Source organism: Brienomyrus brachyistius, chromosome 21 (genome assembly GCF_023856365.1).
Source record: "Brienomyrus brachyistius isolate T26 chromosome 21, BBRACH_0.4, whole genome shotgun sequence".
In the NCBI taxonomy this organism is placed as follows: domain Eukaryota; kingdom Metazoa; phylum Chordata; class Actinopteri; order Osteoglossiformes; family Mormyridae; genus Brienomyrus; species Brienomyrus brachyistius.
The window spans coordinates 5368862-5391046 of NC_064553.1; the positions used below are offsets into that span (position 1 = coordinate 5368862).

Below are 22185 nucleotides of genomic sequence, written 5' to 3' on the forward strand. Positions count from 1 at the left end.
GCGGCATGGCGCTGCCGCTGCCCGCAATGTACAGACGACGTCTGCGTGAGTCACGGAGGCTGAATTGGTTCCATTTTCCTTATGAATTCCAAAAGCGTCCATTTTGGCTCCGCTTACTTGAGTCTGTTTCTGGCCCAGTCGCCCACACTGGAGTTAGCTCAGCTGCCATTGGTTGCCAGCGCCTCCCCCCCCCCCCCCCCCCCCCCCCCACCCCAGACTGATGAGGGAAGCTTCATTACTCCCTCCTTGCTCTCCCCAAAGGTTCACGCAAACCACCATCTGTTCCAATTGATCTGCCCCTTTTCATATTACGGGGCATCTTGCGCCATGTTACCATAGCAACCGCAGCAAGCATCAGTCCACAGAAACATCACTGACAGCCACAGTAGGGAATATGCGGCTGTTAAAGCCGCATGTAAGACTAATTACTGCTCTTGTTGATGTGTCTGCGGAAAGGAGGGGCAGCGATCAATTTTGTAATATTTTAATTCACAATTCTGACCATTTTTGGCACCACTGTTTATAAAGTACCATACTCTATTAATACGTCTTTTCCACTTTCCACGCTTACGGGCTGAAATATCGACAATTGTTAAATCCAAATCCAAAGGTCTGCTGTAGGCTTCAGTAGTAATTTCCATAATAAGCTTTTCAGCAGAGGTTCTCTGAGATAGCTAATTATATAAAACCTTTTCCATGAGGTCTTATGTCGGTGCCACCCATTTCGAAAGACTGGCATTCATATGCAAAGGGATTTTGGCATGTCTGTGTCGCACACTTGAGTTTCTTTGGACATGATGACCCTGTTTTTACTTCATTAGCATGCCCCAGCTTTCACCGTCCTCAGCGGTAATGGCCACAAGGTCAAGCCTAGAGCTAGGTAAGTTAACCTGGGCCCATGACACCAGTGACGTCTCGGTTTATGCTGAATTAAGATTGATACTTCTGATATAATTTTATTCCCCACTGTAGAGTTTTAAACGTTCTAGATCTGCGATGCATCACTGAGAGCCAGATAATATCTGCTTGGCAGATACTAGACCGGCAATGCAAAAAAAAAAAGTCCAAGTTATATGATAGCGCACAGACATTGCCAATCCCCATAGATCCAAGTAAACGGTCACACGCAGAGACATGTAACATGTCCCAGACTGCATGCGCGATACCAGTACAGATGTGTAACCCGCTACCCTGCCCTTGTCAAGTCTGTCAGGTATTATAGATTATCTGACAGGTACGTATGCCATTTCAGTTAAGTGAAGCATGATGTGTGCAAAGGATCATTTTATGCCCTTTCACTTCTTTACAGGTGCCGTAAGGATGATAAAGGGCCTTTGAGAGCTATTTCGATGAGATGCGTCTCCGAGTTTTTTCAGTTTGTCACTGATATAAAGTCCCCTAACTCATCTGTCCTCAGTTAAGGTGACTGTGCCTTTAAAACACTGCCCCCGTTACCAGGCAGAGACAGCACTCACAGTGACACTTGTTTTTCATTCCAGTGGATGCTGCCACACTTAACAGGTAACCAAGAAACAGATACGGACTCTGTCAACCTCCCCTCCACTATGGATATTGCTGAATTGGGGGGTGGGGGGGGCAGTTTTGTCACTTCACTTTCTTACACCAGCATCAGTTCCTGGAATGGAGGCACTCCCCCAGCCGTTCTCGACCCCACAAGTACCACCGCAGTGGTTAAGTTCCAAAACAAAGAATATTACACAACTCTTCCCGGACACTTTTAATCAAAATGTGTTGCCACTCACTCCCATTTGATCTGGAATTCCTGTGTCAAGGTCTACAGCTGCTCCACAGCATAACCAGTGTGAGAATCATTGCAAGCCCTTCAATTTTCTGCAGAAAACTGCTGGATACAGAAATACAGATGCTGTTATTTCGCCCGCCATTGATTTTGCTGTTCGCAAACAGAACTCGGAAGCTGAGCGTAACTTTTTCCTCTCTGTTATCTAAGATCTTTCCATTACAATTGTATATCCAAAGCTGATTTATTGTTAAATGTTCCTTCGCTTTGTGTTGAGACGACTGCATCTGAAAACAATGGGGAGGAGTGTGGTTTTGGGGAAATTATGCTTTTACATAACTGTATGGTTCTGTCAATATTGTAGTCAGTTAAAGTTTTTATTAATACATGTTTTCCATCCCTGTTTTACAGGCAAGTTTATGATCCACATTAAATGGAGAGGCCAGCGTTTACACATCCATTAAATGTGCTTAACCAAAGGATATTCGACCATCCTCTATAGTTACTGGTTTTATTGTGTTGGCTTCACCCCTAAAAAGGAAAGTAATCTGTCATGTGAGTGTTTCAGCTATTTCAGTTAGCATGAAGCCAGCAACATTCCACATTGGAGAGCTGAGCTAAGAATTATGGGAAGATCTCCAGTCTCCATCGACGTTCAAGCTTGTTGTGTCCTTTTAAGGAGCTGCCAGGTTCAGCTGGTGTATTTTCGGGCATTTCTGGGACTGTTGCTCTGGTACGGCGACAGTCAACTGGTGCCAAATGGGTTCTTGATTCTCAAGAGGTTTTTGGCGACCTGTCTACATATTTTAATTGCTGCCGCCAAATTTCCACACCATGTTCCTTGCCTCTGTCATTTAAGGAGCGTCTCATCTGTGGTCGCGTTAATGCCAGACTCCCGTCTCGAATGAGCAGAAATCGTTAAACCACTTTATGTTTTTTTTATTTTTGGCAGATGCTGGCTTTTTGTTTTACCTCTTTGTTCTTGTCAGGACTTAAAATAGCATGTTTTCACAGTCTTCTCCAGCGTTATCTAACCACTGCCCCTCCCCCCCCCCCCCCCCCCCCGCTCCAGCTCGACATAGAGCAGACAGCCACGCTGTCACCCGAACCTTCACGCAGGGCAGAATCACGTTACCGTTCGGATCAGAGGTCCGCCTGAAATTAAGTTGACTAAATCCACCTGTTAATAAAAGGCCCTGCTCTTCTAAAATAATGAATCTGATTAGCTTCATGCCTTGGTCAAGTCTAATTTTAAGATCTTCCGACGTACGTTTCACAGTGATGTGACAGAGCCGTCTGCGTGTCAGCTGGATGACAAGCTAGAAGTGTTCGTTTTAACTCTTCAAAATGGAAGAGACACGGGCTGACAGCCAATTTACTCTGTCGCGAGTAAAACCCTCTGCGACGCGAATGCTACTCTACAGTCCCGTCCTTCGTCTTTAACAATTCCTGCGGCATTAATTACTGCAGTGCCCAAATAATAAATAACAAATATAATCTGCCTATGAGAAGATCTCCTGGTCAAACTCCAGCTGAAGCGAAGCCGTCACCCTTTGTCCGAAGGCACAGAATTCCCTTTACGACGATATTTCCGATTAGATCCCAGAGAGCAAAAAGAGACTTCAGTTAAGTCATGTGTGACAGCATGATTTTTTCATTTGCGTTTTTAAAATATACCACTCCCAGCGAACCATGCTGTAAACCCTTCAGTCTGCTCTACTTCAGTGAAGTTGATTCGTATTGCCGGCGTTTCCTTAATTCACATGCTAAAAACACATGACTGTGGGAAAACCCCTCGAGCGAGGCTGGCAGTTAGAACCATGAGACCATGTGGGATTGGCCAGGAAGTGACATGGGAAGGAGGTTACAGAGTGGGAGAGGGGTAGTGTTTGGCACGGCACACAAAACATAAACAGACGTGACAAACAAAGACGCCATTCTGGCATTCCGAACGATGATGAAATATGCTCAGTCATGATAGTCTGGGAACAGGAAAACGGGCATTCTATTCAATTACAAAAGTGCTAGGGGCTGACATCAAAACTGTGGGGGAAGGAACAGGAGACACCGATTTGTGTATTTTCTAAGAACAAGCTAGAGGTGGATGGAATCAACACCAGGAACCCGGAACCCACCCCCTCCCCTTACACTGATACCTCCCTACAAAGGTCAGGTAAATCAAACCGCTTGTAATGCAATGTGACATCTCTGAATTTTTCTAATACGTGAACGTCAGCTGAAAACATCATATTCTTTTTTTTTTCAGTTTATGCCGAAACTCAAGGGGCTTCGAAGTTTGAAGGTCATTTTTGTTTCGTAATCGATAAATATCGATGACAGCCTCCGCACTCTGCTTGGCTCAGCACGGCTAAATTAGTAGCAGCAATCTCGAAGAAAGGCAACGTGCGGCAAAGTGCAAGCTGTGTTTCGCTTTGCCATCTTCTGCTCGCTCTCCATGAACTGACCTGCTCTAATGGTCCTTGTTGTACTGGGCTTGAGTCCAACATGCTGCGCTCTCACCCTCTTGTGTCTAAATGTCACGTGCAAATGTAAACCTTCCACTCCTCAGTTTGAACGAATTAGGGCCTGGGCCCCTATCACTCAAGGAGTCTCTCCTTGGAGGTGACTAGAATAGAACAGTGATACTTTATTAAATTATCTCCATTACAGGTTAGAGCAGGCTTGAGGTCACAGCCACCATGCGACATGTAGCAAATTTACCAAAGGGGGGCTTGAACCAGCAACCTTCTGGTCACAGGAACAGAGGCTTAGCCTGCTGAGCCACATGCCACCTCCTTAAGATGTACTGCTGGAGCGAAACACGGAGTCTCCACCTCGGTTCCCACCATCTCTCCCGCTCTGCGGCGTGCGGGCCCACACAGAACACCTGCTGAAGTTAATTGCTGGTGCCTCACAGCTGGAGAACACACGAGAAGCTGCTGGACGGGCATCCTCACACCGTGACAGGAAGCAGGCCGAATAGCTTCGATCTCGCTCACGAGATTGTCTGTCTCTCTCTCTCTCTCTCTCTCTCTCTCTCTCTTTCTCTCTCTCTGACATGGCGTAAACAACCATCTGCACCAGCCATGGCTCCTCAACAATGGCCTTGCGGTTTGCCTCAAAGCAACGGAGAAGCCACACACAGTGCTTACTGTGCAACAAAACCGAGCATATCCTGTCTGCCACCGTACTCTGTACGCATGTCTTTCCATTAGTTCACTCACACATGTACTGTAATGAAGCAAACCGGTCTCATTTTATCTAGCATTTTAAATATGACCTAAGCAGTCCAAGACATTTAATATTGTAATAATTCTGATTAAATTTTCCTGAACACCAACACGAATGATAGCTGTACATAACATGCACTTTGTAATTTGTTACGTCACTAAATTAGGGGAGTCTTACAACACTACTTGAGAGAAGACAAAATCATCATTCTGAAATATCATGATGATGTCATTGTCCGAAATTACGTGTTCCAGTTTAGCTCCATAAACCATTAGAGCACAACTCAGCAGAGTTCGGACCCATCCTCGGTAACGGTACAAAGACCGTAAAGGTAATGGAGGCATAACGCCTTACCATAATTAGCATACGTTTTAAACGGAACACAACTGGGCGCCTTCTATTTGTGGCTATCCATCGTATGACGATACAGGTCAAAACACTTTTAGAAATTAATATTTAAATTTCATCTAATGTGAATAATAGAAATACTCTCTGTAATACTTCCGGAATGTTTTTTAAGCTTCCTTTCAATACCAGCATTATAACAGCATGTCTCAATATCGAAATAACACAAACACCACCCTCTGAAAAATCTTAAGCATGTCTGTTTTCAGTCAGACTAATGAATAAATTTAATTTTTTTTTTTTGGAAATAGGACAAGTTCGACATTCTAAGACTGGAGATAAGACAGTTTGGCACGATTTCTGAAGCCTCAATGGCAAAAGACACATAATGACTTAATAGAAATATGAAGTCAATCTGCATAAAAAAAGATTTGTATTTACATATTGCACAAAGTAATTGCTAAAACATTTTAATGATTGTCTCTTGTAGAGTTCAACAAGCACGAGAACTTACAAACATAACATACAATTACTAGAGCACACAATTATTCTCAGATGATGTAAAGATCCTTCCCCGCAGTTTAACGCTTTCACATGGACATACTTGTGAAAGCTAACCACTAGAATTTTCCAGCATATTTGGACTTTTGACGCAACTTCAGTAACATTCGCATCATTATCTTAAGTTGCATTGTACACAATCCCAGTTTCTTTACTTTGAAAGGCCGCAACTAAAAATATATGTGATGCGTAGCGTTGTCAAATATCCAGTGGTCCAAGTTAAACGTAATGCTCTAAATAAATTCAACTGGATTAAATAATAATAATAATAATTATTATAATAATACATTCCAACGTGCCTTTTGAAACTCTCCAAGAATGATGACAGTGAAGTAAAGTTTGAACTTTTTGAAAAATTCACAACAAACTGTACTTGATGCAAAAAAAAATGGGGGGGGGGTGGGAGAGCATGAATATGCAAATCACTGTCTTTGGTATGGACAATGTCACAGTTTAGGGGCTGTCAACAGGGATTTGCCGAGGTCCTTGGCTTCGCCGGCCGTCCTCACACGTTCATAACCCAGGACATTCATGGAGTGCTGACAGTAGTCCTCCACCTGTTTCATCTGCTGGAAACTCAGCGCAGTTCTCCACGCACTGGCTGCCTGCGTCGCATTTCTGGACGAGACAATGAAAGGCTTCGAGGACGAGCTGGTGCCGCTCGTCATGTTCAGGGCGAAGGACTCGATGTCGTGGTTTGCCGACAGGTTCACGAACCGGTACACGTTTCTTAGCGTTTTGATGGGATTCTCCACCAGATCCTCGTAACGCACTGCCATGTACTTCCCCTTGATCCAGCTCGGAGGATTTAAGGCCGTTCTTAGTGTCTTGGAGGTCCGGTCGCAAATCACCTCCATGGCCCCGATGGAGTGGTAGTCTGACCCGTCTTTTTTGTTTACCTTGTGGTTGGGGTCCACAAAAGGGATTCGGCGAAGTTTAGGATCCCTGCTTCTAACCACTTGCAAATTTTCACGTATCAGCCCATGCCGCGATTTGATCCTGGAGTTAGCTACTGCCCTGGGGTCTCTCACCAAGTGGATCACCTTCAGATCCAAGGAGGGGTCCTCCATCAAAGGGGCTAAAACATTGACGTCCAGGATGCGTACCCCTTTTATCACCACGGTGTTATACTTGAGGCACTCCTCTTCCAGAAGCCGTAAGCTCTGCGGAGGACACTTCTTGCACACCTTATCGTCCACCATGCCCACCACATCTTTCCTGTAAGCTGAGCAGAGGGGATAGGAGCAGATCACCTTGTTAAGTGTAGCGCCGAAAAGCCCCAGAGAAGTAATGTTCTTGTTTCCCGGTGTGTTGTACAGTTGAAAAACTGAAAGATCACACCGGTACAAGGAGCTCAGCATGTCTCTGGCTGCTCCTTGGAGAGATACTGCATCCCCTGGATACAGCTTCTGCCAGATGTGCCACATGGGTTCATACAAAAAGAAAACCTCCGGATTTTGGTTAAACAATTCCCCGAAAAACGAGGATCCGGACCTCCAAGTTGTCAGGACATAGACGAGCTGCCTCTTCTTAGCCAGGGGCGGTCTATAAAGAAAGCGTATGTCCGACCTGCCCTGATAAGTCGCACTTCTCATTTGGTGATTGCATTGCTGCGGTTCCTTAGTCCATTTGTAGTTAGCTAGATTCAGCATGGTCAGAACTAGGAGCAAGAAATACGCCATAAATAAGACGATCCGCTTCCTGCGCAACACTTTCATCACGATTCCTGGATGGGCGATTATTTTGGTATGGTTCCTGTACGTTTTGAGCTTTCGCCCAAAACTCGCATCCTTTTCCCAGGGTGCCGTCAACTTAAGATGATACTGTTTGTTTTTCATTTATGCAACGACTGGGATTGTACAAGCGCCTTAGATGTAAAATATGCCAGGTCTTCAGGAGAGGTCGGACCGCCCACACTAGTCCAACGAAAAATAAAGAAAAAAATGTAGACGGGTGTAGATTAGGTGATCCAGAGGAATTGGTTATTTAATGTTAACTCTGCCATCTAAAATACGATAACGTAAACGGGGCATTTTACTGCAGTGCGCAAGTATCCTCATTCGGCTGATATAGTGCAAAATACATCCATTAAAAAACAGCTCCGAGATGATTCCATTGCAGATGGAGAAGGAAGGCGGCCTGCTTTCAAGAAACACACCCTTAAACATTGACAATCAATGTAACCATTTCCCGGCAGCTTAAGAAACCAGTGTTACACGAGCGACAAAAAGAAATCATGTTTTAATGTACAAAATCGCACATAATTACAGCCGCAAGCCTCCGCTCGATCCCTTGCGTTGGTGTAAAAGGAAACGTCGAATCTTTGCGTCCAGTCCAGGCGTATAGTGATTTCGTCTGTATCCGTTATTCCGCTTTCTATTGTGCTATATCTTTTAACTAATTGTAACCGGACCGATTCAATCAGGGTTTAAAGGCAAAAAATCCCTCCTATCCCAAGCCGCTATTGATGGAACTACCAGCGTTCAGCTTTAGATGCTGCAATGCTATTGGTTTCCTTCCCGGTCAATCTCATGTTTGGTACCGCCCCCTTTCGAAGTCTAGACTTGCGTTTGTACTGTTGTTGCAGCCGGATGCTTATTTCAAGTGCAAAATGTTCAAAAGCGACGCGGAAAGTAATCCGAACTTAAAGTAAAATATTACTGATATGCGTCGCAAAGACACCAACTGGGATTCATGTCGTCGTTTATGTTAACAAAATTTTGGAAAGATTAATTCTCCCGGGTTTAAAACTCTTGTTTAAGATGCCGCATCAAATTAAACGCATTTTAAAATGAGGGTATGTAAGAGGCCTTTGCTGTCGGGAAGGTTGCAATAAAAAAATATAGCTTGCATTCTGATAGAGCACATCGGAACAGTATTTCCAGTGGTGCGTGATGATATAATGCTGTCGAAGGCTGTACTGTTTTTATTCATAGCGTACGTGTTTTATAAATGACAGTGTGTGCATTCGGTATTCTGTGTACTGCGATCTTGGTAAAACACATAAACAATGTGTATGAATAGCGTTAAGAGAAGGATGCGACAAACTTTCTGCTTAAGAAAAATTGCAATACAAACATCGAATCGAGTGGTTTGGAAAATATAAAGTTGTTTACGTAATCTATAACTTATTCATCTACATAGGAGAATTAATTTTTAATCCTTGGACGTTATAATTATGTATTATTTACCGACGCAACACACAAGGAAAAAATAGTGTCACTATCTCCTGTTTCCACATGAGGACGCTGCAAACATGACATATGAGGTCCCGGTATAACATACGTGTAAACAATGATCTCGAAGAGGACGGGGCAAAATATGTCAAATTAATGATAATTTTGTCGCTTATCATTTTCCCTCTTCATAATTGCTACCAATAGTAACGCTGCACGATACGTTTCGTCGTATAATCGATTTTATAAAGCTTGCTTATTTATAATAACAGAGGAATATAGGGGTTTAGCAACGCTTAGGGTAATCCATTCACGACTTAATAGAAAGAAAACTCGTGTGTCCAGTTTCGTACAGTTAGAATTACAAAGCAATATTTTGTGCACTGTAATATGATTCATGTTTTAGTTTTCATATATTTTTCGAAACGTTTAGTAGTGTGGATTATAGTGCGCCGTCATAACCACCCGTTAGTCTATTATAAAAATCAACGGTAAACGGTATCAATGTAAAATTTAAATGCGTTTGTTTTCAAATAAAACATTAAATACTGCACGTGTGTGTGTAATTGTTCTAAAAGCCCAGAATACACACTTTAAAAAAAAAAAATAAGGGGTTGGTTCCAAATAAATGTCCTAACAAAAATATTCTTGCATATGTTTAACTAACACTTATTCTGCACTAAATTAGTAAATAGCCACTTTGTTAAAATGTCTGACACTGTAAGTTGCTGCTTTTAGGCAGGTGTATACTGACATGATAATAGCGAGAGTATTTGTCCAGTTAGATTATGGTATAATTAGTAGATTAAGGCCACCACTTAGAGTCTGTGTTGTGCAAAAGTGGGAAACAATGGACTCTGCTGACGCTTGGTGGCTTTTAGGAGGGAGGGGTTTTTAGGTTTTTCTGTGCCAGGGCGTCAGACTGGGGACCTCCCACTTAGGGACATAGGAGGGGCCACGCTACAGTGCCCAGGGGAACTGAGTGTAGCGCTGTGTGTGTGTGTGTGCGCGTGCGCGTGAGTACGACAGCACATGTGTGACACTATGAGCAGCAGGGGGACCTATCCACTCACCTCCGCGACAGCACCTGACGGTGTGCTCACTCTCACCAGCCTGCACGTCTCACATACACCTGGTCACCGTCAGGCCTTCCAGAAGCTTCTCCGGGCAGCTGTGCGTTGGAGCGTGAGCCACCTGTCTTAGCCGTGACACTCTCAACTCACCCTCCCCCCCATCCCTCCACCTTCCCCAACCCTTCTACACCCTCCCATGATCGCTGAAGGAGACACCTTCACCAGTCATGCCCAGCAGAGCACACTGAACAGCTTCAGCAGAAGAGACCATAGAGTCTTATGCCTCATCACTGGATGCAGAAGTAGCACGTAGCTTGATTGGAAACGGTAAGATTCTCGTCATCTTGCACAAAGTTATGTTCTCCTGTAGATAAGTAGTTTCGAGTATTAGGTTGATTCTCTGGTGCATGTGCCACTGATGTATCGGCTTGATTATATTGCAGTTGTTGGAGTGCCTGCGAGCGCAGCCCGTAGCATTCGCATCAAGCATAAATAAATGTAGACAGCGCGCAGAAGCGGTTGAGATACGCTTCTGCTCTTCTTGGCCTTTCAAATTCGCCGTGATGTGCCAAGCTGCAGTGGGCAGTAACTTAGGACTCGAGTAGGTTTACGAGTTTAATTGATCGGCATCTAGGCTCCTTAGTGGGTTCGAGAATTCCGACGTTGATGGGGAGACGTCCGCGATGGATAAAAACAGACGGCCGGCTGATAGACGGGGGAGCCGGTTGCTGTGGAGAGAGTAACACAAAAGGTCAGGGTTGGGGGTGGGGGGGGGGGGTTGGCAGCCCTTCTGCTAAAAAGGCTAACTGATCCCTTTCGTAGGCTGTAAATAATTAAGGGTGCAAACCAGGTGTATAAGAGTGTGAGAGAGACCGAGAAAGCCTCTATAATGCTGGAAGTAGGCTTTTCTCTGGCGTTTGTCAACGGCCTGTGTCCGGGGTGGGCAGTAGGCCTCTATGTCTGCCTCGGTATCTTCTCCGGGGGCCTGGACAGGGGGTGATCTCCACTTCGGGGGCGGGGGTTTGATGCTGTTGATTTTCCCTTGGCTCTCTGAGTAAGATACCGTTGCTAAGATTCAGCTTTTCTTGCAGAGTGTAAAGTGAGACTTCCTTTCCCTCTGGGAGGAACAAAGAAAGGAAAGAAATCTCATACAGTTTTGTTAAGCTGATTTCTGTTTTAGGATTTTTACAAAAGAGTACATCTGTTATTTTGGGGGATTTTGGCCTTTGTTTCTTCGTTGGTTACTGCGTTTCCCCCTAAAAACTCTTTAACTTTAGTTAAGGTTTCGTTCAGTGGTAGTACGGAAACATCATTCACGATACGATAAAATGAGCAAGTAGGTTTACAAAATTCCAACTGTGCGAAGGGTCACACCCTTTGTAAAAAAACATATTTCTGTCTTTTTAAGATTAAGATGCACTCTGTTGATCCCGGTGGATGAAGTGCTTTGTCAGACAATCTCGATTGGTTAATGGGCCATGAACTTCTCCACTTTAGTGGGATTTAGAAGAGCATAATTACTTGATCGTGCCTTTTCCTAAAGCACTTCACGCTGGATGTATTGTGTCATCCGTTATTACAACATGGAGCAATGTCACCTCAGGGGCCTGTGTGTTTTAAACACGTTGATTTACTAATTAAGGACATAAGGGACACCCTTGTAGGGATGCCAGATCTTCACAGGACACACACTCACAAACTCGGGGCAAATTAGAGACACTAATTCACCTACACTGCAAGTTTTTACATGTTGGGGAACCCATTCCAAGTTGAGGTGAACATCCAAACTTCACCAAGCCACGGTATAGAGTTGAACCCACAGCCTTTGGTCACAGGTGCTACTGATCGAACCACCACACCACCCTTTTATGCATCTGGCACCACACCGCCCCTTTAAGTATCTGCCAAGACACCGCCCCTTTAAGCATCTGTCACCACACTGCCCCTTTAAGCATCTGCCAGGAAACCGCCCCTTTAAGCATCTGCTACTACACCGCCCCTTTAAGTATCTGCCTCTAAAAACGCTCCACTGGCGCAGAGCTTCCAGTTCCCTGCCACCACAGCAGTAATTATTTCACTCCCAGCAGTTGCCGTAATGGCCTCGGTCCTGCCCTTACCTCAGCTGTTTTGCTTTCAGCCACAGCTGATACCCTGTTCTAAGGTGTATATGCATTCATCTTATCCTGAGGCACATTCAGGGGTGGGTATCCTACATCCCTCCCCACCTCAAGAAAAATGTAACGGTTAGCTAAACTGCCACCATCTGAGTGTCCATGCTGGTATCAACTTTGGGCCCCCAGCTAAGTTAATATGCCCTGGGGCCCCCAGCTAAGTTAATATGCCCTGGGGCCCCCAGCTAAGTTAATATGCCCTGGGGCCCCCAGCTAAGTTAATATGCCCTGGGGCCCACATCCTGCTTTCTGGACCACTGCTCTATTCAGTTTCCTCTCTGATGCTGGTACAGGCACACAAGGGCGTAACTTTGGAGTAAACATCAGGGGCGTTGAGGTCCTCACCCATTCATCGTGATTATTTGGGGTGTGGGGGGTTGCATTGCCTGGTTCGGATTATTAGGATTTGGGTTACGACCCGAAGTCACCGAAGAGACTTCGAAATTTTGGGTTATTTGGGTTACGACCCTAACCCCATAATTTACACCCATGATACCACATACAGTATAAAAAACAATGAAATCTACTCCAATACCTCAGTTGACCATCAAGCACAGTCTATTCATATGCACCGTATTTGTGTCTGCAATCTGCTCCTTGCTGTGTAGCTGTCCTCTGTTGCCTCAGTAAACGCTACTTAAGCAATAAAACAGTTAATGAGTACTTCTTAGCTACTGACATCCTCAGTAATAATAATTATATATGAGGGAAAAAAATTGAAAATGGTACCTGTCATCTTCATCACCTCTTCATTGACTGATCTTGAAAAATCTGGCACTTAGGCCAAACTGCATGTCCTTGGCTTATGTCCCATGATGCCGCAGGGCTGTAAAGCGCTGGCAGATACTGCTGAGTAAGTGCTGGGGCTTTAATGGTCATGATTCCCGGGGAAGGGGGTTAGATGTCGTCAGCAGGAACACGCCCTTTAGCTCAGCATAGAGGATCAAAGTCCAGTCAGCTGGGCCACTTCTGGTTCTCAGAGTGGTTGGAGGACAGCAGGCTACTTTTCCTGGGACCTGCAAGGAGTTTCTTACCTTTAAACCTCTGAGGGTTCCTGGCTCTATGTGACAGGGAACTGACTCAATACAAAGCAAGGTATGAGTACCTCATCAAAGATTAACATCTGTCTCTTTTTGTCTGTTGCTATAACGCCACCAATGTGAGAAAAAGGAGCTGTTCATTTGCTAATCTTAATTCTCACTCTGATTGAAAGTTGAACCAGATGGGCACTGACACATTTGATTGAAAGACAACAAGAATAATGAATTGAACGTTGTGTTAGATGTTTAGCATGTCATTGGATGTTGCTCAATATTCATTTTGCCTGGCATTTTTTAAAAAGAATCTTCAGGGGAAATAAAAGTGGATGACGGAATACTTAATTTGGAACGCCCTGCTCCAAGTGAAGTCAATCCTCTTTGTATTTATCTTGATATGACTAACCAAATTATACGCCTGTGTAATCCAGGGATACCAAACCATCAGACATGGAGACCAACGTGACCCAGATTTCCCGGGAGGACCTGGAGGAGCTGAGAGAGGCGTTCGATAAAATTGGTGAGCTGTCTATTGTCGTGGCGCGGCAAAGGTGACGATCCACTAGCAGCTCCAAGACGAAAGGGGTTTATTAAGAAAACAGGCGAAGCTGGCTTTGAACCCGTAACTGTGGGGTTACAGTCTCTGTATTGCACACTCAAACCCCTGACCCATGTGGCAGTTCAGGGAGCAGGGGAACACACTAGGGTGAGACGGAGTGAAAAGACGGGATGGCCAGCGACACCTGCAGGTCAAACGGTGTAAAGACACGAAGGGTAGGATCGGACAGGCGCTGACCCTAACAATCTATATTTCGATAATCTCTTTATTTACTCTTCTTTTGTTTTGAGGCTTAAGACTATTACAAGATCCACATCTGGTTATGTGACAAAAATTGCACGCGAGCATATCAAACATTAGCAGCTTTTACAGGAATGACAAATGCCCCTGGTTCTTTATGGTACACAATAAAGCCAGTATTGTGTGTTGTAAAATGTAGATTTTTTTGTATATTTTTCTGTTAGGGCATGTCAGATATTCATGTCACAATGTCCTGGTTGTTTGGAGACTTATTGACGGACAGGAAAATGATGGTAATACAGGTGAAACCGATTCCACTCAGATATTGACAACAGCGGCTACGTGAGTGACTTCGAGCTGCAAGAGCTCTTCAGAGAGGCCAGCTTCTCGCTTCCTGGCTTCAAGGTGCGGGAGATAGTGGAAAAATTCATGGCTGCTGCTGACACCAACAAGGATGACAAGATTACGTTTGAGGAGTTTGTTTCGGTAATCCCCTCGCTCCCGTCATAGTCGTCAAGCTTGTCAATGGAATAAATTTGTTCTAAAAAATGCTTCCGCTGCTGTTTTTTTTGCCCATGTTAGATGTACCAGGAACTGAAGAGCCAAGATATCAGAGAGTCTTTTCGGAAAGCCATAACCAGGAGAGATGGGATCAGGTCATTTGGTGGCACCTCTGGAATCTCCAGTGAAGGAACCCAGCACTCCTACTCTGGTAACTCAAGCTTCTGGTGACAGAGGTGGGTAGCCCAGGTCCAGAGAGTAAAAGTCCAGACCAAAATTTTGTTTCAACCAACCAGTTGAGTACTTTGTGACTACGACTCTTAGTACTCAACTGGTTGGTTGAAACAAAATCCTGCTCTGGACTTTTACTCTATGGACCCGAACTACCCACCTCTCTCCAGTGGTGGTCTTAAAATTAGACTTCTATTACTGTCCACCAAGCTTCAGAAAATATTAAATAGTTATATTATGCTGTAGATATGGTCTGCATGATGGAATATTCATGTAGGATTAAATGCTGGAGGATCTAGGGAATCGCGAGCTGGCTTGCTCAACAGCTAACGCACTATATTACAGAACAAGAGGCCGCAAGGTCAAGTTTCATGGAGTCAGATATTATACTCACGAGGAAGCCTCCTAATCTGGATTGATGTAGTACACTCAGCAAAAAAAAATTCTCTTTGTTTCGATAAAATGTTTTTATCTAATCTAGAGCATCTTAAAATTAATAGGGTTGTTACAGAAGTTTTGCCCAATCAGATTTAGTTAACATGGGCCTCCTTGGGCCAGCTGAATGGATTTTTAATCCATTTACCACCGTCGTATGTCGCTTGTGTTGACGAGAAACAGGGAAAATATTTAACTGTGCTTGACTGTTGCTCTCCCGCAGATGAAGAGAAGGTGGCCTTTGTTAACTGGATCAACAAGGCCTTGGCAGATGATTCTGACTGTAAGCACCTCGTTCCCATGGACCCCGTCAACGAAAGCCTCTTCAAATCTGTCAAGGATGGCATCTTGCTCTGGTAAGAGCCCCAGATGGCTAACAGCACTTTAATACACCTCGTCAGCAGTCGCTGCCTTTGATGCTGTCTGCTAAGTGGCGCATGGCTCACTTTCAGCATTTACGTTTCACTTCTTTAGAGCCGTTCTGGTCAACCTGAAGATTTAATGCCTCTCTAGTCACTTAGCCTTACACGACTAAAACACATTTTAGGGTTTTCTGGACCCAAGACAGTAATGAATCTAGGATCATCCGTTTTACTTTTCCTTCATTTCGAACAGTCTCAGACCTAAACCACACTCAATATTAAGGTTTTTCGCCCTGGAAAATGCAGCTATTTCATGGATTTTCAATCACTGTTCCATGGGTGTTCTTTCTTAGAGTAATAACACATAATTCTCTTTGTTCAGCAAAATGATCAATTTATCCCAACCGGACACGATTGACGAGAGGGTCATAAACACAAAGAAACTCACGACTTTTACGATGACCGTAAGTGCATTCTTAAACTTCTGCCTTAACTCGTTTTAGCTAAATGACCTGCTACTGGCAGCTGTTCCTCTTAACCTCCTGCTAGTCTTTCCCATCTTTTCACGGTACACAGCCTCGAAACGATTTTCTTTTCACTTTCAGGTTTAGCTGCATCCACAAGACACAAAAAGACTTTCTGCCTTTCCATGTCTGTGTAGTGAAAATGGAAGACTTTGTGTTTCAGCTGCAAATTAATAGCCTGACTGTTTAGTAAAACCCCAAAGACTTAGATTATTCATAAGTGCAATGTCTACTTTCCCCCAAATTCTGTTATAAATTTGCAACCCACTGAGTAATTTCTATGGACTTGCCTGTGTTGAATGCTAAACTCAGTTGAGTTGGATAGATTCTCAACCCAACAGTTGACTTAGCATTTCCTCCAAACCTCTCCTATTCTGCAGGAGAACCTGGTACTGGCGCTTAACTCCGCCTCCGCCATTGGCTGTACAGTCATCAATATAGACGCCCAGGACCTGATGTCCGGCAAGCCGCACCTGGTGCTGGGCCTGCTGTGGCAGATCATAAAGATCGGCCTGTTCGCCGACATCGAGATCTCCAAGAACGAAGGTTGGGCACTTTAAATCAGTATTTCTCAACCCAGTTAGTGGGGAACCCCAGACATTCCACACTGCTGCTCTCTCCCAGCTCCCAGCCAGTGAAGAATACCCAATGCCTGGTACAGATGCGTTGGGATCTGGAAGGGAGCAAAAATGTGGACTGTCTTTGGGATCCCCATTAACTGGGATGAGAAACACTGCTTTAGATGATTGTGACGTGTCATGGAGGATGGTCCTGAACAGTTATCAACAGTCTCCTTGAAATGCTTTTGTGGGAGACGGGGTCACTGAGGGTGTCATCTCTGCTTGCATTCCATAATTCCATAAGTTCAGTCATGTTTTGGTATCTTGAGGTGAGGTGAGTTAACTCCCTGGGGGGGGGGGGGAGAGAGGTGAGAGCAGCGTGGTGCCTGGGGATGACAGCTATAATATGAATCGCAAATTGTGATTTGTCCGTGTGCCCACAGCTCTCATCGCACTGCTGCAGGAGAGCGAGGAGATGGACCACCTGCTCTCCTTGTCTCCAGAGGAGCTTCTGCTCCGTTGGGTAAACTACCACCTGAGCAATGCCGGATGGCAGCCAATTGGCAACTTCGGCGATGACATCAAGGTGCCCGGACCGCAGCCGCTATACATCCGTCTGCTAAAGCTGGGCCCCGTATCTCTGTCACCCTTCAGAGACGTAACATGTGTCTTCCTTCTACTTCAGGATTCCAAGGCCTACTTCCACCTTCTCAATCAAATAGCACCCAAGGGGGAAAATGAGGACGAGCTGATGGTCGTCGTCGACATGTCGGGATTTAATGTAAGAGGAGAGATCTGCAGGAGTACAGGGGAGAATTTACTTGGGCGTTAAGTAACCAGCAAATCAATGATGAGAGCCAGCCCGCCCCAGAGCAGAAACCGTCTGCTTGAAACGGAAAACGTTCACGGGATCCTGGAATGTCATCTCCAGGAGCCGGATGACGAGAAGCGGGCGGAGCTCATGCTGAGGCAGGCAGCGCGGCTCGACTGCCGGCAGTTCGTCACCCCGCAGGACGTCGTGGCCGGGAACCAGAAGCTGAACATGGCCTTCGTCGCCAACCTGTTCAACACATATCCGGCAGTCAGCAGGCCCTCCGACAACGGCATTGACCCCACTCTGCTGGAGGGTGAGCCCACCATACGTCAATGCATACATCAATGCATACATCTGAGGCAACCGTAGTGCAGTGTGTCCATTGGCCAATAGGGGTCTCTGAAGTTCAACATTGGTTTTAAATGTATTAAATTGCATGGACATTATCAGACATTAAAGAACTTTTAGGTTCATATTTAGTGGTAATTCCAAGATATGATTCAACATATTTATCCCACTCAATTCCAAATATAAAAGTGTGGGGGGGGGGGGGGGGGGAATCACAGTTTAGGCAACTACTAAGAGAAGGTTATTTGAGGAGTGTATTAACATCTAGATGTTTCTGCGCATTTGTTTAATTAGATTATCTGATCGTTTGATAACCTCAGATTGGCACTACAAGTTTTTTGACTAGACTGAAAGGTCATGATTTCGCAAGAACCGAGCTAAAGTTTATTATTAAGTGTGTTAAACCTGTTTCTGCAGTAGTACTCTAGTTAAAATGTCTGTGGGGTTGAGGTGTTGAGGTCGACTAAAACAGGGCGTTTTGTGTATGATCTTGAACGTAAAGGTGTATGATAATGAATAGGTCATGCTTGCTTGTTGAGCGGTGACCACAAGACTCATTTGGTTCTTGTTTCTCTTTTTGCTTCTACATCTCGAACCCAGAGCTGACCCCTCCCATTGTAGGTACTGTTTCAGTCACAGTCCACTAGGAGTGCCTTCACACTTCCTATCTTCGCACTTCCTGTCTTTCACCGCTCCCCCCACAAATAAAACGTATATTTTCCCTTGAAACACCTCATACAGGGCTGGGGTGACTCTTACTGGCGAAACTGATCTGTGACGCATGACTGCAGTGTTTTCCGACGGCATCTTTCGGGAATGGCGAATAATGCCAGTAATTCCCAGCGTGTCCTTTCCTCGGCACATGTACTGAAGCTGTCAGCGCGATGGTTTTGTCCGACGCGATTTCACTGCAAAGCGGTACGGCTCTGAGTGCGTGTTTTAATGAAGTCTTTGAGTGGCGCTGCCTTTAAATCGCTATTAAAAGATAAGACCTGAGCTGGGGTGAAAAAGTCGCATTGCTGAATCTGCGGCCGCTCTCTGGCTGTGCTGAAACACAAAAAGAGTCACGACTGTGCTCTCCAGTACCGCGTGCCAGATATTTCTCGCTTTCTCCCGTCGGCTTATTGCATATCCTGTCACTCTTTGATCTCAGAGACAGATACGTCCAGCTTCCCCAGCTTCTGAGCTCGACATGCAGTCTATGCGGAGGCATCATATAAACGGTGTATTTTCGTAAAATAGGGGCATATTAATAACTGTCTGTCTTTATAAATGTAGCATCATATGGGTATGTAATCATTCTAACCCGTGTTCTATCCTCGTGACTTTCCATGTCCAAGATCTTTCTCTGGATCTTAGCACGTACTTCCTGTTGTGTGCTTCTCGCTGATACTGTATATTGTACATTAAATAATGTTTTTTTTTTATGATTGAAAGTATTCAAGTTAATAAAAAGGCCAAAAAATCTTGCAGGAAAGCATATTTGTTGTCCGTAACTCACCACCCAGAAGCATATCTATAGTCCTGTGCAAGCCCGTTACGGCATACTTGCTACCTCGGTCCCTGGTTTGTTTCCTTGTTTATCATTTGCTTTAATGGAGGGAGGATCCTTGGTCTTTCACAGTGCGCACCAAAGCAATCAATGATAGCAGGTGGCCTGGCTATGTTTATATTATATCTATTATGTACATTTTGTGTTTTATTAGTAATTAACATTCATATTAGTTCTTATTTTCCAATAACATCTGGTCCCCTCTTCTGAAAAAAATCTGCCACCTGTCTGCCTTTTTGGTGGAAAGGAAACACTTATGAATGGGAGGGGGGGGGTCAAATAAAATGAGTTTATCACAAGCCCCACTGCTTCCCCAGCCCTTAAGAGTAGCATATTTCGGCATTATTATAATTCCAGGGGAATCCAGAGAGGAGAGAACGTTCCGGAACTGGATGAACTCCTTAGGGGTGACACCATACGTCAACCATCTATATCGGTATTTTCCTCTTATTGACGTTCTTACTATGTTCATTGATCACACTTTTGTTTCACAGCTGATTAATCTCTGTATCGTTCTTCCTCTCTTTCTTTTCTTCATAGCGACCTGGTAGATGCCCTGGTCATATTTCAATTGTATGAGAGGATCCAGGTCCCAGTGGACTACAGGAAAGTAAACAGGCCACCTTATGCAGCGCTGGGATCCAACATGAAAAAGGTCAGTGAGTCTTTAGACAGTCAAATGTAATATGAGAACCCTTTCAACATTTATTACCCGTCTATTCATCTTTTAAGCGTTTGTGCTAAGCAGGGTGACATGGCTGCCTGGAGATTATGCCAAGTGGCACTGGGCACAAGGCAGGGATACACCCTGGACAGGATGCCAGTCTATGACATATTTAATGCCATACCTGTAGTATCGCATTTAAATTTTTCAGCAGATCGGAGATTTCCTCATTCTGTTTAAGTGCATAATAAAAGGATTTACAGGGTGATTATTTTGCATGCTGCTTGTCTTGGGGTATGTCATTGCTACTTAGGAGAAGTCAGTTTCCATTTGCATTTAATACTGGAACTAAATATTATGAATAAGTGTTCTGGAAACTGGGGGAACATTTTCGTTTAAATTATTAAAAGGCTTCCTTTTTGAATGCAGCTGAAAATGCAGATTAAGTTACTGTAATGAAAGTATATGACGCTTGTGTTAGGGGGATCTTACAGCAACGCCAGTGGTCTGGCCGTAACGGTGTAACAGCTGTGTGTCTGCTGACGTGAGATAATAGGTCTTCTTAAGTGTGTGGTTTATCGCCCGTGCACTGTAGCTTGAGAACTGCAACTATGCCGTTGACTTGGGGAAGCAGGAAGCGAAGTTTTCCCTGGTGGGGATCGGCGGAGAGAATATAAACGAGGGGAGTCAGATGCACACCCTGGCCCTGGTCTGGCAGATAATGAGGAGGTAGGGCCGCTTCAAAGAACATAGCTAAAGACGCCAAGGATTGATATAGCACCTCCCATTGAACTACAATGTGGTTTTGTGTGCATGTATACGCTAGTTTGCATTTAAGGGTCTATTGAATCCCTTCCATTTGGCTCATAGGTACACGCTGATGGTGCTTTCTGTTCTGGGAGACGGCGAAAAAGTCAACGACCAGATTATCATCGACTGGGTGAATGATTCACTACAACGAGGGAAGAAGAGTACGTTCATCACCAGCTTCAAGGTAGCCCAATCAAGATGTGGTGTGCGTTTGGATCCAGCGGCACTTGAATTTAATATCAAATCTGGGCCGTTAGCGGTTGTTCAACATGTGCGCAGTTTCACGTTCTATCTCACCTGTGCTTTTTGTGAGCGCGATGCACCCTGGTGCATGGAAGTCCAACATGTAGCTCTCGCAGATATGCAGTTGTAAATTCTATAACGAGATTTATTACAATCATTTCAGGATAAGTCGATAAGCACAAGCCTGCCAGTAATTGACCTTATCGACACCATTGCCCCGAACGCCATAAAAGCAGAGATGGTGAAGAGAGACGACTTCACCAATGATGACAAACTTAATAATGCAAAGTAAGATTTTCAGCTAGCAAAAACATTTGTAGCAAAACAGCAGTCTAATTTACTGAAAGTGTGCATTCTGTAAACCATCTCGTTTTCTTTATTCGTTGGCTTTAGGTTGCATTTATCAGCTGTCTAATCCCCTTCATCTGACAGGAATTTCCCGTCTCATTTATGGTAGATACGCTATTTCGGTGTCTCGTAAAATTGGGGCGAAGGTCTATGCTCTCCCGGAGGACCTGGTGGAGGTGAAACCGAAGATGGTGCTGACGGTGTTTGCATGCTTGATGGCTCTGGGCCTGAAGAAGGTGGCGGGTTGATACCCCCACCTGACCCCCCCGTGTGACTGCCCCCGTCCCATACCCGGGCCCCCATCCAAGCTGTCGACTGTGATTTTATCATCATATAATGCTGTCTGTGGGACCTTCGGCATCTTCACTGGGTTTCATGGGATTTGTGGCATTTTCTTCTCATCTCATCATGTCCTCAAATTCAGGATCTTTAAAGTTGAATATAGTCCAATATGATTTCGATTGTCCTTTTTCCCTGCGTGATAAATATCAAAGTTTTATGTTTTGTTTTGTTTTTTAATTTAATAATAAAATCATATTTACCCAGTAAGTTTTACCTTGTTTGGGGTATTTATTCTCATAAACCATCATTGACATCGTTGAAAATTAAAGGAAATTATTTTGCACAGTATTTAGTTTTCA

At 44.5% G+C, this 22185-nt stretch overlaps 2 protein-coding genes across 3 annotated transcripts; one reads left to right on the plus strand and one right to left on the minus strand.

The window, feature by feature from the left end:
• Positions 1 to 5584: 5584 nt before the first annotated feature.
• Positions 5585 to 8371, minus strand: LOC125716305 (carbohydrate sulfotransferase 2-like). The gene has a single exon (XM_048988438.1). The coding sequence runs from the start codon at positions 7732 to 7734 to the stop codon at positions 6343 to 6345; it is 1392 nt and encodes a 463-aa protein (XP_048844395.1). The 5' UTR covers positions 7735 to 8371; the 3' UTR covers positions 5585 to 6342.
• A 3818-nt stretch (positions 8372 to 12189) lies between these two features.
• On the plus strand, positions 12190 to 22093 carry pls1 (plastin 1 (I isoform)). Of its 2 annotated transcripts, XM_048988436.1 has the most exons (17): positions 12190 to 13411; positions 13785 to 13873; positions 14475 to 14638; positions 14735 to 14864; positions 15543 to 15675; positions 16064 to 16145; positions 16586 to 16751; positions 17209 to 17351; positions 17451 to 17546; positions 17697 to 17892; positions 18528 to 18548; positions 19837 to 19915; positions 20020 to 20134; positions 20739 to 20872; positions 21014 to 21137; positions 21360 to 21484; positions 21654 to 22093. In XM_048988436.1, the coding sequence occupies exons 2-17, from the start codon at positions 13804 to 13806 to the stop codon at positions 21790 to 21792; spliced, it is 1917 nt and encodes a 638-aa protein (XP_048844393.1). In that variant the 5' UTR covers positions 12190 to 13411; positions 13785 to 13803; the 3' UTR covers positions 21793 to 22093. The 2 variants fall into 2 exon arrangements, with proteins under 2 accessions (XP_048844393.1, XP_048844394.1); XM_048988437.1 differs by lacking the exon at positions 18528 to 18548.
• The last annotated feature ends 92 nt before the right edge of the window (positions 22094 to 22185 follow it).

Bases quoted from the DNA above. Each gene is read 5' to 3' on its own strand.
- pls1 (XM_048988436.1), top strand. From the start codon at position 13,804: ATGGAGACCAACGTGACCCAGATTTCCCGGGAGGACCTGGAGGAGCTG. The intron at 14,865-15,542 runs GTAACTCAAGCT...GCTCTCCCGCAG, and splicing joins AACCCAGCACTCCTACTCTG to ATGAAGAGAAGGTGGCCTTT. The intron at 21,138-21,359 runs GTAGCCCAATCA...CAATCATTTCAG, and splicing joins CGTTCATCACCAGCTTCAAG to GATAAGTCGATAAGCACAAG.
- LOC125716305 (XM_048988438.1), bottom strand. From the start codon at position 7,734: ATGAAAAACAAACAGTATCATCTTAAGTTGACGGCACCCTGGGAAAAG.